This window comes from Xyrauchen texanus, chromosome 40, assembly GCF_025860055.1.
Source record: "Xyrauchen texanus isolate HMW12.3.18 chromosome 40, RBS_HiC_50CHRs, whole genome shotgun sequence".
Taxonomy (NCBI): Eukaryota; Metazoa; Chordata; class Actinopteri; order Cypriniformes; family Catostomidae; genus Xyrauchen; species Xyrauchen texanus.
The window spans coordinates 25,448,326-25,465,187 of record NC_068315.1 but is presented as its reverse complement, the minus strand read 5'-3'; the positions used below and the strand labels follow the sequence as shown (position 1 = coordinate 25,465,187).

At 39.1% G+C, this 16,862-nt stretch overlaps 1 protein-coding gene across 1 annotated transcript; it reads right to left on the bottom strand.

Moving 5' to 3' along the window:
• Nucleotides 1–20: 20 nt before the first annotated feature.
• LOC127633302 (cAMP-dependent protein kinase type I-alpha regulatory subunit-like) lies at nt 21–14,913 on the bottom strand. Its single transcript, XM_052112315.1, has 11 exons — nt 14,819–14,913; nt 11,107–11,306; nt 9,083–9,247; nt 8,838–8,929; nt 8,685–8,746; nt 8,536–8,582; nt 6,904–7,062; nt 6,754–6,814; nt 3,641–3,762; nt 3,467–3,548; nt 21–614 (listed from the first exon to the last, which is right to left on the bottom strand). Exons 2-11 carry the CDS (start codon nt 11,278–11,280, stop codon nt 442–444), a joined length of 1,137 nt encoding a protein of 378 aa, XP_051968275.1. The 5' UTR covers nt 11,281–11,306; nt 14,819–14,913; the 3' UTR covers nt 21–441.
• Nucleotides 14,914–16,862: the final 1,949 nt, after the last annotated feature.

Sequence of the window (16,862 nt, the reverse complement as noted above, 5' to 3'; positions counted from 1 at the left end):
TCTAGTTTACTCTTTTCATACATATGTAGACAGTTCATCTTTTTATAAAACTAGTCTTTAAAAAACTAACTTCAGCACTGTGAGGGTAAAGGAATTTTAAACAGGTTTCTTGTTTTAGAATAACTTATTATAAATATATATATTTTTTACTCGTCTATTTTGTTTTTGTTCACTGCTTGGAGTTAAAGTTAAAAACATTGTAGAGTAAAGGCTGGGATTTGATTGGAGGAACATATGTTTGGATTGTCTGTTCTTTCATTTGGCTCTAAATGTCCGACTAAACAGGCTGTTAAAGCTTTAGACTGATGTCACAGTCACATGGGAAGCAATTTATGAAGCATGTGAAGGTAATGGGCCTTTAAACACTTAAAACAATAAGGAGATGAAGAGCTAAATGGTGTCGGTGGACCCTGCGGTGGAGGTTTTGGGGGATGGATAGTTTCAGACGGAGAGCGAGACAAAGCTGTTGTACTGCTGGATGTTGCGTTTGAGGATGTCCGAGCACGGCCCCAGCACCCGCTCGAAACGCGGCCTGTCCAGCTTGACACACTTCAGAGGGCCACGGGCCACCACGGTGGCTGCACGGGGTCGGTTCATCAGCAGAGCAATTTCACCTAGTGAGGGGGAAAATAATGTGAGTAACTTACAAACAGGCCATATATATTATATATATATATATTAATCATATACAATTACAGTGTAATATATTTTATTATCTTTATGAAAAATGTCATCACTTTTAATTAACTACATTAAATAGCATTGCAAACCTTTTATCACAATAATACATTTTAATTCATATTATTATTCATTTTAATTATTACTTATTATTTTTTAAATTAAATTAACACTATATAGCATGATTATTTTTATTATAATTTTATATTTTATTATTCTTATTAAATTCTTTCATTTATTACTTGTTATATATTTTAACTTAATTAACTACATTAGCATAATGATTATTTTTGATCATTCTTATATTTTATCTATTATTTTTATTAATTTAATACAATTGTTTATTTCTTGTGTTATTGTAAATTAAATTATTTTTAATTTGAACTACATTAAATCATGATTATTTGTATAATTATTATACATTTTATTTCTACTCATTTAATTATTCCTTGTGTTATTATTTTTCAATAATTACATTACTTTATCTTAACTACATTAATGATTTAACATACACCTTGCAGGTGCGACCTAGACACATCATCAGTGATGTAACCTGGAGTCATCGGGTGTTTCGGGTCTTTCAACATCATTCACCCTCGCCCAGGCGACCCAGCCAGGGGTGATCAGTCCCCGACTTGTGACTAGGTAGCATGTGTGATCCACAGATCACCCCTTTTGATCCACAGCCATCTAGATGCCTTCTCAGCGACATCCGTAATGTTCCTGATGGCTTTCTTGTTGTGCAGTCCCCTTATTCCCAGGAGCTTGAGGGCCCTGTAGAGCGACTTGCCGGTAAACCCTCGGCAGCCAAACTCGATGGGGAGGCAGCGGGTCGTCCATCCCCTGCTACGGCATTCACCAGCCAATTCCTCATACTTGGCCCTCTTCAAAGGCCTCTTCCATTCGGTCTTCCCAGGGCACAGTCAATTCCAGTAGGACGACCTGCCTTGATGATTCTGAGGGAGGACCATGTCAGGCCTAAGTGTAGTCATGGCGATGGTTTCTGGGAATTTGAGCTGCCTTCCCAGGTCAACCTTTAGCTGCCAGACCCGGGCTGTTGCCAGAAGTCACCCTGCTGGGTTCCTGCTCTGTTGTGGTTTCTCTCCAGCCTTGACAAATGCAATTGAGCACTGTGCTGGCTGCTGGTGCCTGTTGAGGGAGATCCCTGTGCTGATGGCTTCTGCAATGACCCTTAGCACCTGATCGTGGTGCCACCGATAACGTCCCTCTCCCAGGGCTTTAGGGCAGCAGCTTAATATGTGCTCCAGGGACCCTCTTTTTTGGCACAAAGGGCATGCGGGGATGTTTATCAGGCCCCAGGAGAAAAGGTTGGTTGGGCTGGGGAGGACATCGTAGACTGATCGGATAAGGAACTGGATCCGGTGTGGCTCTGCTTTCCACAACTCTGACCACGAGATCTTTCGGTCCATTATCTCTTCCCATCGAGTCCACGCCCCCTGTTGTCGCATCCCCACCATCCTACTGATCCGTCTTTCCTCCACCCCTGATCGGATTTCTTCTCGGACCAGTCAATGCCTGTCCTTTCCCTGGGCCTTGTTGTATCGTGGTCTTTGGATACAACCAAGCCCTGCACGTCCTGACACCACTGTCCCCACCAGCACACTGTGCCACAGCCACGCTTCAGCCTGGTCGACTGCCTCCTGGGCCCTCCACTTCCTATCTGTCCTCACCTCTATACCAGCCGAGGAAACTTTGGTGTCAGTGGACTCTCTGTACAGCAGCACCTCTCCTGCCCGGGAAACCATGAACTCCTCCATCAGACTGCTGAAGGGGAGTTGTAGCTTGTTCTTACTCCCATACAAGGCTATGCTGCTGAGGATGCGAGGGAGGCCCAACCACCTCCGCAGGGTGTGGCTGACTTTCCACAGGCTCTTAACTGGCTTCTCTGTGATTGATGGAATTTGGAATCCTCCCAGGGAGAAACGGAACTTGTTGGTTACGTTTCCCTTTCTCACCACAAGGGACCAGGACTTGGCTTGTTTAAAGTCCATTCGGGCCCAGCTGATGAGGTGTTCAAGGCCTTGGAGGATCTATCTGCAGCCCGGTACAGATGTTGTGGTCACTGTCAGATCGTCCATGAACGCTCTGATGGAGGGCTGTCGCACACCTGACCGAGTAAGTGGGCCTCTGCATTCCACCTCTGCTGACTTAACTAGCAAATTCATGGCTAAGGCAAACAAGATCACTGAGATAGTACACCAAATGATTATTCCTTTTTCCAGCCTATGAAATGCAGATGTTGTTGATCCAGAGGTGACTCTCAGACTGAAACCGTTATAATAGTTTAGAATGAGGTTCCTGGTCTTGTCTGGAACATATTATATTACATACTTTTTGCATTAGATGTATAACAAAAGTGCACTCAGTAATTTTATTTGTTTATGTTGCTTCGTCCTACACAGCAGTAATCTTCGACTTATACTGACACCTACTGTAGCTGTGTGGATGTGGCATCACGCAAAAGCAATAATTGTAGAATTGTCAGTCAGCCATGATTCAGGGTTTCTGAGTTAAAATAAGCACTATTTGCCTGGTCATGTGATTTCAACCTAAATGGCCAAAATGAGGCAGCCCAGCTCCATTTAAAATAAAACAGGCTACTGATGTGACTTCAGCCCTCATTTCAAGAGTGTAAATGATTTTGAACATATTTTTCCAAAATAATTGCATTTAATTGCAATAAATATGCATTTATTTTGGGGTAAAACATTAATGAGTGCAAAGTTAATATTTTCTTGAAACTTCAGTGTTGTTTTGCAACACTAACCAAAGTAGTCTGATGGTCCTAAACGGCCGACCTCTACAAACTCCTCATTCTCTGACCTACGCTGCAGAACAGCTGCACATCCCTAGGGAAGCAAAGAGACATTGTGACTTTGGAAAACAGAAACAAACACTTGCACAAACACTGACATACTTCCGGCAGAAGGGCAAAGCTCACCTCTAGGATGATGAAGAACTCATCCCCTGGTTCTTCCTGCACCACGATTTTCTGACTGTCCTCAAATTGCACTGGCTCCAGAGCATCAGCCACAGTCAAACGCTCCCACTTATCCAGAGACTCTGCAATGATCACATACAATTGGCTCACAGAAAAAACAAACTATACTGTCCTCACTGCCTCATCATAGTAGAACTATTGTAATTTTACTGAAAGAGCAAATACAGCAGCCTCAAAAAGTATTTGGACATTTAAATCACACTTACAAATGGATGAATGACATTGCAATAGATAATAAAAATATAAAACCAATGGCATTTACAAAGATCAGCCACATTAAAATCACCTACCAAATATTGTGTAGGTCCCCCTCGTGCTGGTTCAAACTGACAAGGTCTACGGTAACTCAGATAACCGCTCTGTACAATTGTGGTGTGAAGAATAGCATCTCAGAATGCTATTCTTAGATGCGGGTTGGCGCTGTTTTGGTGGCACGAGGGGGACCTACACAATATTAGGCAGGTGGTTTTAATGTTGTGGGTGATCAGTGTATTTTAATTAGCATGAGCACACTTATCAAGTACAATATTTAACAAAAAGTCATTTTTCTGGTTTTAAATTATAAAAAGAACATTCAAACATGGTGTGGCATTCCTTTCATTGGTGTCATTGTCATCAAACCTGGCAAGATTTTGATGATACTCATGCAGATTCAGTTAAGATGAACTGAGTGTGTTTTACAGCAGGTTTGAAAAGCCCAGTCTCACACCCCTCCCCCGCTCTGATCTTCACTTCACACATACACCAACAACTCCTGGAAACCCCCTCCTCCAACTCAATCTGCACTTATGATCTGTGAGGATGTGTGCCAGGTCTTTCGGAAATAAAAGACTAGGAAAGCTTCAGGCCCAGACAGTGTTTCACCTGCCTGTCTGAAAGTCTGCGCTGACCAACTGGCCCCCATCTTTACACAGATCTTCAATAGATCACTGGAGCAGTGTGAATTTCCCTGCTGCTTCAAATGCTACACCATCATACCAGTCCCCCAAAATCACAGGACTTAATGGCTTCAGACCTGTCGCTCTCAAGTCTGTAGTCATTTGAGAGACTGGTTTTGGCCTACCTGAAGGTCTATACTGGATCTCTGCTGGACCCCTGTCAGTTTGCTTACCGAGCAAACAGGTCTGTGGATGATGCTGTCAATATGGTACTGCATTATATCCTGCAACACCTCGACAAACCTGGTACTTATGCAAGGATCCTATTTGTGGACTTCAGTTCAGCCTTCAATACCGTCATGCCTGATCTTCTCTTAACTAAAATGACACAGCTTTCCATGTACACTTCAATCTGTCAATAGATCACCAGCTTTCTGACAGATAGGCAGCAGCTAGTTAGACTGGGGAAACTCACATCCGGGACCCCCACTATTAGCACTGGTGCTCCTCATTCATGTGTTCTCTCCACTGCTCTTCTCCCTGTACACAAATGACTGTACTGCAAAAGACCCCACTGTCAAGCTCCTGAAGTTTGCAGACAACACTATTGTCATCGGCTTCATCCACGACGGTGACAAGTCTGCATACAGATGGGAGGTTGATCAGCTGGCTGTCTGGTGAGGTCACAACAACCTTGTGCTGAACATGCTCAAAACAGTGGCGATGATAGTGGACCTCAGGAGAAATCCCCCTGCACTCCCCTCACCATCCTGAACAGCACTGTGGCAGCAGTGGAGTCATTCAGGTTCCTGGGCTCTACCATCTCTCAGGACCTGAAGTGGGACACCAACATAGACTCCATTTTGAAGAAGGCTCAGCAGAGGTTGTACTTCCTTCGCCAGGCGAGGAAGTTCAACCTGCCACAGGAGCTGCTGACACAGTTCTACTCGGCCATCATTGAGTCTGTCCTTTGTACATCTGTAACTGTCTGGTTTGATTCAGCCACCAAATCAGACAGAAGGAAACTACAATGGACAGTCAGGACTGCTGAGAGGATTATTGGTGCCCCCCTGCCCATCCTCAAAGACCTTTACGTCTCGAGTGAGGAACCATGCAGGTAGAATCACTCTGGACCCCACACACCCTGCCCACTCCCTCTTTGAACTGTTTCCCTCTGGACGGCACTACAGAGCGCCAGGACATCCAGGCAAAAGAACAGTTTTTACCCTCAGGCCATTTTCCTCATGAACAATTAAACTGCCTCAGGACTCCCCCATAGTGCAATGTAAATACATAACTCATGTACATATGAAAATTCACATTCAATAACTGTACATACCCCTACCTTGCACATATATTACCACTTGCACATGTACATACGCCATTCTGTTATATGTCCTATTATTTGCATGTCTATTTATACTCTTACCTTGTTTTATATTCTATGTATCACTGTAATGTTCTGTGTGCACTTGTTTCTCCTATCACCAAATAAAATTCCTTGTGCACATGAGAACACTCAGCAATAAAGCTCATTCCAATTCTGATTATTTTGAGGATTCGATTTTTTTATACAAAAGTAATATATTTCTGTCCTATTCACTTTACCTTCACCTGGAGATTTTATTTTGACACTGAAATTTTTGTGTATTTGACAGTTGACAATGTTCCACATCTGGTGAAATGCTTTCATCTTCTTTTCTGTTATATTTGTAGATTTGTATAATCATTTGTTGTGGTTACTAATGTTTGCATTTCCGCAAATGCTGAAACATGCAGCACTTTTCTTTCACAATGCATGTAAACTGCTCTAAGATCACAAAAAACTTGAGTCCTGCATGTGCACACATATTAGTGCATCACCCTGTTTATGCTGAAACGTACACAAACCATGTTTATCTGTCTTTAATCGCAGACTTTTACAGTTTAATAATCACATATGAACATATCACCATTTTGTTATTTTCATTAATTGTGCAGTCCTGAAGTTTTGTGAAATTAGTCTACTGATAGGCTCTTTATGAAACTTAATGGCCAAACAAAGCACATTCAAATCATATAAATAATTGTATATCATTAGTAAAATCATTGCGATTATATTGTTAATATTTAAAATATTTTCCCAGCCCTTTACTACACTACTACATTCATAGCTCAAAGATATTAAACACTTACCTAGAATGGATACTTTGCTCAGGAACTCCTCATACATCTTCCTTTTCCTTAAAGTGCTTCCCTAATATCAAACACAATTGTTACTGAATATTAAATACCTCCTAAATAGAGCTTTCTGTGGTCTATGTACATAAGAAAGGACAGATGTACCATTAGTATTCTTCTGTAGCTGTCCCTGTCTATGCCCCAGAGCTTAACGTTGGTCTTGGCTCTGACAGTGGCGGCTCTGGGGGTACCATAGATTAGAGCCAGCTCTCCAAAGCTGCCCCCCTCACCAATATTGGTCACCAACTCATTGTTCACATACACCTGTGAAGAGATTTTACACCACTAGAACAGTAAACTAAAAAGAACTTTACTCTTCATATGTAATTCATTCAAAGTTTAAAATGCATTGACAAAAGCAAAAAATGTTCTTGAGCTTTATACAGTTGAAGTCAGAAGATTACATTCACGTAGGTTGAAGTCATTAAAACTAATTTTTTAATTATTCCACAGATTTAATATTAGCAAACTATAGTTTTGGCAAGTCGTTTAGAACATTTACTCCGTGCATGACACAAGAAATTTTGCCAAGAATTGTTTACAGATGGATTATTTCACATTTAATTGACTATATCAGAATTCCAGTGGGTCAGAAGTTTACATACAAGAAAGTTAACGGAAAATTATGCCAAGCCTTTAGCCGATTAGCTTCTGACAGGAGGTGTACTGAATTGGATGTGCACATGTGGATGTATTTTAAGGCCTACCTTCAAACTCACAAAATCTAAAGAAATCAGCAAAGACCTCAGAAAAAAAAAGTGGACCTACACAAGTCTGTTTCATCCTTGGGAGCAATTTGCAAATGCCTGAAGGTACTACGTTCATCTGTACAAACAATAGTATGCAAATATAAACACCATAGGACCACGCAGTCATCATACAGCTCAGGAAGGAGACGCATTCAGTCTCCAAGAGATGAACATAGTTTGGAGCGAAAAGTGCAAATCAATCCCAGAACAACAGCAAAAGACCTTGTGAAGATGCTGGAGGAAACAGGTAGACAAGTATCTATATCCACAGTAAAACGAGTCCTATCTCAATATAACCTGAAAGGCTGATCAGTAAGGAAGAAGACACTGCTCCAAAATCACCACGAAGTCAGACTACTGTTAGTACGTGCACATGAGGACAAAGATCTTACTTTTTGGAAAAATGACCTCTGGTCTGATGAAACAATAATTAAACCATTTGGACATAATGACCAAAGTTTTGTTTGGAGGAAAAAGGGTGAGGGCTTGCAAGCCGATGAACACCATCCCAACCATGAAGCATGGGGGTGGCAGCATCATGTTGTGGGTGTGCTTTGCTGCAGAAAGAACTGGGAGGCCTACAAACCTGACTAAGTTACACCAGTTCTATCTGGAGGAATGGGCCAAAATTCCAGCAACTTATTGTGAGAAGCTTGTGGAAGGCTACCCCCAAAATATTTGACCCAAGTTAAACAATTTTAAAGTAATGCTACCAAATACTAACAAAGTGTATGTACACTTCTGACCCACTGGGAATGTGATAAAAGAAATAAAAGCTTAAATAAATCATTCTCTCGACTATTATTCTGACATTTCAAATTCTTATAATGATGTAGTGATCTTAACTGACCTAAAACAGGGAATGTTTTCTATGATTAAATGTAAGGAATTGTAAAAAACTGAGTTTAAATGTATTTGTCTAAGGTGTATGTAAACTTCTGACTTCAACTGTATATGAAGACATCCACAACTTGGTGGTATAACTTACATCCATTTCACCCTGGTCGATGACATAGAAGTTATCCCCTTCATCACCTAAGAAACAATTGAGAAACAAACAATAACAACAAAAAGTTCTTATCTTGTATATTTTTGGATTTGTAATCTGCAATAAATTTGATTCTTCAAAAGCTCTACCTTGCTGGATGACAATCTCTCCTGCAATGTAGGTGACTGGGAACATTGCATCAAATATGTCGCTGTGGGTTAAAATATCAGCAATATAATTGAATTAATTAACATTTATGAGTAAAAATATAAAACTGAAACAATTAAATGTCAGTATAGCACCTTCTCTCATTGTCATCCAAATGTGAGAAGAGCACATTTTTTTCAATAGCTTTGGCAAGAGCAGCCATGGTTTTATAGTCTTTCGGGATAACCTGCACACAGAAAAAACCTGACTTTAGCACACATTTGTTCATTCACAGTAAAACTCCTAATCATGTAGGATCAATGTACAGAGGCTTCAGAAGTCATGACTGATTAATCCAGTGAGTCAAGGACAGGGTTGAGACTGACAGTGAGCTTCTGACCTTCCTGACATAGGAGGTGGCATCCTCCTCAGTGTAGACCTCAGCACTGATGGCCCCTCTCCGTCTGCGACCTTTCACCACAGGATTCATTGGAGGGGACACCTCATCTTCACGAGAGTCTGAGCGAGAGCTGCCTTTCTGCTGGTTCAGGAGCTTGACTTCCTCCTGTGCACAGGGCAGACACAAACAGAATACATTCACAATCAATAATTTAATGTGGTATATTGGATTTTTATTGGATTTAGATAACTGTGACTTTCATCAATATATGATCAAACATTCATAAAACATCCAAAACAACCAATAGAATTTAAAAACATATACATTTTATATCACGTTCCCCTATTAAATTAGCAATGTCTAGCATCTTTCAATAGCTATTTTCAAGTGAGATTTTGCTCCTGTACTAAATGTACTATTCCATGTTATTTATTAGGTACATTTATTAGGTTATTTTATTGTTTGTATTTTGTATGATCAGTTGAATGCCACTTTGGTGAATTAAAGTACCAATTTCCTTCCAAAACAGCAAAATCTGTACATTATTCTGCCAGTGGCCATCAGTGTGTGTATATAAAATGTGCACATATGTGAATATTCAATGAGATGACACATGCATATTTATTAAATCCAAATGGTTCACAATTTAAAAAAATTATAATAATTATCACCAGTATATGTGGCAAAGCTTCACTTTGATAAAATAAATAAATATTCAGATGTAGTACCCTCGATAGAGTGCAATACAATTTTTTTAGCTGTCTTGGTTCCAGAAATATACTTCCCATTCACATTTTTTCCATAGATATTTCATAAAATCATTCATAAAAGAGTTCTGAGCCATAAATCAAACCAGCCAGTTCTTAGGTGAATCAACAAAACAAACAACACTTCAAATTTTGATTTGAAGCATCGTATAAAAAGACAAAGGTACAAGACTGTGTACTTAATGTCTTTGATGAGGGAATAAACTACAATCCCATGAAGCATTGTGAATGACGCAATTCAATTAAAAACAATGGAAAAATATAAAACTGTTGATTTAAAGGTGTTGATTACAAGTATAGAAACCATATGTTTTTCAATTTAATGCAAAATATATATTTATATATTTTGAGTGTAGGGAGATTGACTTGGTTGCATCAATTACAGGATGTCATGGGAGTGGGCAGTCTCTGCAGAGCTCTTTTGGTGCGCTTTGTCTGCCGCGTTTCTTTGATTGGTGGAACTTTCTCTGTTGTATCAGGGGTAGTGTAGTTCTTTATTTATAAAAATGTTGCTGCTAAATTGGATTAATTCATTTGAAATGATGCTGACTGATGGCTTCAACAGAAGTGTAGTCCAGCAATTAAGAATCTCGGAGCTCACAGTATGTCTGTCTTTAAAGGTTTATAAAATATTGACAAAAATATTTAACAAGGAAACAAATTATATAATTTTTAATTCAGGAACAACACTGTTGCACTCTATGAAAGATTTTGTTTGAAACTGACTCTTTATTAGTTCTGACCCTAAACTGGGATTGGATGATCTGTGTTCAAAGCCATTGTAAAATGCTGATAATATTAAATTGACAAGTTGCAATGCTACTAGCAACAGTAAACTGATAACAATAATGGTGCATTCACATAAAACGCGAAGCGAGCGTTTTGCGTTGGCGCGATTACATACAAAGTCAATGCAAAGACGCAAATAGTCGCAAACATTTTTCAACTCGAGCGAAAAATCTGCATGCCGCATTGTCGCGAAAGCCTATCAGCATTGAGATTGTGAAATCTGTTTACCTTAATGAGCTCCAGGACTATATGAACCAGTGAACTCATGAACAGTGGTTTTACCACAGTTAGTTGGGGTTTAGACACCCGTGGGGGTTAACAACCTTAAAAACACTGTGATAAATCACTGTAACACTCATTCCTTTAATGAACAAGTCTTTAAAACAAGACGTCCCAGTTCTCTATAGAAAAAAAAAGTTTATTTTATGTCAGTATTATTGTAATGTAAATGTACAAAAGAGTGCAAACCTTTTCAAGCCTCTCAAAGAATTCTCTGAGGAAGGCCATGGGTCTGTCTGGCCTTGAGGTGCACAGCTGGACAATGCAGTCCTTCAGCAACTGCTGGATGTTGTGTTTCTGCACATATATCTCACATTCTCTAAGACTCTTCTCCTCCTCACTGTTCGCACTGCCTGATGCCATGGTGAACGCAAGATCTGACCTTTGATCTGCAGAGGTGCAGAAATAGAAAAAAATGTGTTACAGGACAAAAGGACAGTTGTGAGAAGATTAAATATAACCAGCATTTTAGCCCTGGTGTTTGTTGTCTGAGAGACCCCAAAGCTGTTTTAGTAGCTAAACAAACATTAACATTGTACTTGTCCTAATCGCACGATAACTGATCATAATCAAAATTTCAACTTGACAACATGCTCCAAACATCCTCAACAAACTTTTTTACAACTATGTTGAAAGATGCATGCCTGATGCAACTGAGGGTTAAAGGGATAGTTCACCCAAAAAGTTTAATTCTGTCATCTATTACTCACCCTCCTGCCATCCTAGATGTCTAGGACTTTCTTCTGCTGAACACAAACTAAGATTTTAGAAAATATCTCAGTTCTGTAGGTCCAATACAAGTGAATGGTGGGCAGAACTTCAAAGCTCCAGAAATCACATAAAGTCAGCATAAAAGTAATCCATAAGACTCCAGTGGTTTAATCCATGTCTTCAGAAGGGATATGATAGGTGTTGGTGAGAAACAGATCAATACTTAAGTTATTTTTTACTATAAATCTCCACCTTTTACCAGGCCCGACCAGTAGGTGGCGATATGCCCGAAGAATGTGAATCACCAAAAAAACAAAAGAAGAATGTGAAAGTGGAAAAAGTAATTTCAAAAAATTACTTAAATATTGATCGGTTTCTCACCCACACCAATCATTTTGCTTCTGAAGAAATAGATTTAACTGGAGTCATATGGATTACTTTTCTGCTGCATTAATATGCTTTTTTTGAGGATCTAAAGAGCTTAAATCTTGTTATGCAGAACACAAGAAAGTCACATACATCTGGGATGAAATGAGGGTGAGTAAATGAAGAGAGAATTTTCATTTTTGGGTGAACTATCCCTTTGAGTCAGAGGAATATATTTAGAGAATTTCAAGGAAGTATAAAGGTTAATATCAAAATGACTATTATTATCTATAGTATCTATATATTTGGGAACCCAAACATAAAGCATGTAGAGTCCATCTTAATGAGGATTAGTGGTTGACCTATATGGGTTTTTTAATGGCCGATGCTGTTATATCACACAATATAATATAGTAAATAACAAACATAAAATTGCTAAAAAAAAAAACTCTTATTTAGCACTATATTTACTCAATTTCACACAAAATTGAAAAATAATATTGTACTTTAAATGGTAGATGGCAGTTTCTTCAGATTTCTGTTTAGTCATTACATTTTTGTAATTTATTTGCACATGAAGAAATTTATAATATATAAGAAAGAAGGACATAACAGTACACACAGTAGTCCAGCGACAATGGATGTCCACATTAGCAATCACATTTACTCAAAAAATACTGAATCAAATGAATTGTACATACAGTGCACAGTGAATAAAACATTTACCTACAGCACACGTCAAGCACTTTTGCCTTGGGCTGCATCCGTAAACATTGGCAGCTGACTTGCTACCTTGCTGCCTAATCTGTTTATGGCTTAACTGACAGCTGTTTTGAATGATTGGAACTCTTTAAGGAAACTGATCTCCGAACAGTTTGAACACAACTTTATTTTCATCCTTCCTCCGTATACAGCCTCTGGAGGCAGCATTTTTCCTGGTTTTGGACGCATTCTTTAAGTTGCACTCTCGCATTTGTGCGCATCCAGCTTGAGCCTCAATCTCTTGACAGTTTAAAAGGCCTGGATCGCCAGTTTGGATTGTCATAGGTCAGAGACCGTCATGATTTGTGAATGAGAGGAACTTTTGATCCTGAAGTTTTGATTCTGCCTGATATAATATGCACTTCAGGGGACGATATTAGATGAGCGCTTGACGTGAAGAACACACTGGATTTCCATGATGTTCATGAATTACATCTGTTTAAATGAGGTGTATGCATATTTGCAAATGGTATATAATAGAAGTTTTATTGATATTTGCCGTTTATAATTAGAAAAATAAAGTTAAAGGCGACTTTAGGAAGGAGAGGCTGTTAGAATACGTGCTTTAGAGATAAATAAATGAGTGCTCCACAGGATGCTGGATCTGCTGAAGTTTTGTGAGGTTTGTTTATTACATCTGTTTAAATGAGATATGAGCATATTTGCAGACGGTATATAAAAGTAGTTTTATTGATATTTTCCTTTTTATCATTAGACAAAACAATTAAAAGTTGCAGGGAACTGTTGAGGAGAGAGAGTGAGAATGAAACAGACGAGCACTTTAACATTATGATCTCAAACGCATCTGCCGCGCTCTGATATGCAGACCGTTTAAATGACACTGTGTAGCACACTGGTCTATTATTGTTGTAACACGATGGCACAAACCATGACTGGTCGTTTACATATCTCCGTTGCTTCACATGCATGCAGGCGATTTTCTGCACCCTAAGGAAAACAAAATAATGGGCCAAACGGGAAAATTTACTGGCCGATTTGATTATTAATAAGTCAGAATATAGTCTGATTTACCAACCTCTGCAATATATTGGTCGACCACTAATGAGAATTAAAAATCCAAATATTTTGGGGAAATATAAGACTTTATAACATATATAGGGTTTGTTTGGTGTTTTAAAAGTTAACGGCAATGTTAGTTTGAACAGAAACCACAATTACACCCATGTCACATCATGTGCATCATAATGTTATTTTGGATTACTTAGTTGAGTGTTTCAGATGTTATAATAAACATACACACCATTTTTGTGCTTTCCTTAACTGTAATCAGTATGTTTAGTTCTGTTATAAATGTCTGGAAATGCTCCATAATCCAAACTGGAATTATAATTAACAACAATATCATTAATGGCTGCACATCCTGAAAGTGAATTAAAAACCCAGTGCAGATTTAATGTTCTGGCCATGCTGGATTCCCATAGAAGACAGGAACAGATTACAGCATCATTATAGTTCATGGGATTGATGTCGAAAATAATCTGCAGATTATCTTTGTTTCAAAACTCCTGGACAGTCTGATCCACTGCATGAGTTTAGTATGATTCCTCATTTACAACTTCATGTTGCAGATTGCTTTCTTATTATTGTTTATAAATAACAAAAAATGTCTACAAGCCAAGACCATTTTCCCACTCAAATACTAATTCATTTACGATGGTTAAACTACTCCATCACAATCTTTAATTCATTTGGACCGAGACGAGCAGACTATAAACATATAATGCATTGCATATGCAATATAACTGTAATGTAGCCTACGTCAAAATTTCTAAATATCATACAGAACAGATATGCTGCTCTCAACATGTGATCGAATCCTAATCGAGAACCTATAAAATAATCAAATAGGCAAAGTGCGTCGTTTTTAATATGATATTTGAATATAAGGTGACATAAATATCTAATAGAAGGCCGCAGAGTGGTCGCCATCTTCATCTATACCATAAACAAATGATATTTACAGCATAAGCGATAATCACACGTTTAATGTTACATCAAACCGCGCAACAAATATGACATATTAATTACAGTTATTCCTTACCGAGCCTTTAAGGCGACTCGATGTGTGTGTTACTCCGTTATTCAAGATTCAGGCAGAGCGACTCTTTATTCTGCACAAGGGCTTGGACGTCTGCCCACCGGAAACGGGGAAACACCAATCAAAGTCCGCCATTGACGTCAATGTAACCCCTGGCAACCTTAAAGATCACGTTGCACATTTTAACCTGGGTACCAAACTGAGAATTTCTCTTGAAAACTCACATTACAGTTTACAAAATCTTTATGTATGTTAAATATCTTTTTTTTTCATGGCATTTATAAAATTTGGGCTTAATTGATTTGGACGCTGACACAGCACTGAATTCACACTTACATTAGCCTACTATAGATGTGACCTCTTTATAGATTGTATATTTATCTCTTTATTGCATTGTGAATTTAATTTTCCTTTTTATTTTGTATATACTGTAATTTCCTAGTTTAATTTAGTTTATATATATATATATATATATATATATATAGATATATATATAGAGAGAGAGAGAGAGAGAGAGAGAGAGAGAGAGAGAGAAATCTTTATTGTAAAGGGTTTAAACAAGGTTTTACATGCTTGTAAACAATGCATGAACCATAAACAATTAATGAACATGCACTTGTGGAATGGTCGTTAAGACACTAACAGCTTACAGACAATTAAGGTCACAGTTATAAAATCTTAGGACACTAAAGAGATCTTTCTACTGACTCTGAAAAACACCAAAAGAAAGATGCCCAGGGTCCCTGCTCATCTGCGTGAACGTGCCTTAGGCATGCTGCATGGAGGCATGAGGACTGCAGATGTGGCCAGGGCAATAAATTGCAATGTCCGTACTGAGACGTCTAAGACAGCACTACTGGGAGACAGGAAGGACAGCTCGTCATCCTTGCAGTGGCAGACCACGTGTAACACCACCTGCACAGGACTGGTACATCCAAATATCACACCTGGGGGACAGGTACAGGATGGCGGCAACAACAACAGCAACACCAGGAACGCACAATCCCTCCATCAGTGCTCAGACTGTCCACAATAAGATGAGAGAGGCTGGACCGAGGGCTTGTAGGCCTGTTGTAAGGCAGGTCCGTATCCGACATCACCGGCAACAATGTTACCTATGGGCACAAACCCACCTTAGCTGGACCAGTGAGCAAAAAGTGCTCTTCACTGACAAGTCGCAATTTTTCTCACCAAGGGTGATGGTTTAACATCGAAGTAATGAGCGTTACACCGAGGTCTGTACTCTGTAGCGGGATCGATTTGGAGGTGAAGGGTCCATCATGGTCTGGGACGATGTGTCTTAGCATCGTCGGACTGAGCTTGTTGCCATTGCAGACAATCTCAACCCTGTGCGTTACAGGGAAGACATCCTCCTCCCTCATGTTGTACCCTTCCTGCAGGCTCATCCTGACATGACCCTCTAGTAACAGCCATACTGCTCGTTCTGTGCGTGATTTCCTGCAAGATAGGAATGTCAGTGTTCTGCCATGGCCAGTGAAGAGCCCCCCCCCCCCTCCCCCTTTGTTCAGGGACACATTATTCCATTTCTGTTAGTCACATGTCTGTGAAACTTGTTCAGTTTAAGTCTTAGTTGTTGAATCTTTTTATGTTTATACAAATATTTACAACTGTTAAGTTTGCTGAAAATAAAAGCAGTTGAAAGTGAGAGGATGTTTTTTTTTTTTGCTGAGTGTATATATACTGTATGCATATTTTTGTCCTTCAAGGACGTAAATGTCAGTGTAAAAAAACTGCCATAATATATATTAATATTGTTTTCCACTTTCTCTGACTTTTTTTTTTATCCAACATCATTCATGATCATGATTACCAAATATTCATTCATTTTCAGGATATTAACACTTTAAATGTCAGCTTGTTCACATTATGCCACTGTTGTTTTTTTACATACACACACACACATATATCTCAATACACACATACAAAACACACTCTGACATCCATACCAACACACCCACGCAATTTTAGCTGCATGATGTATTCAAGTGGCCTGCAGTGCTCTACAATACAGAAAATAGGAAAAAAG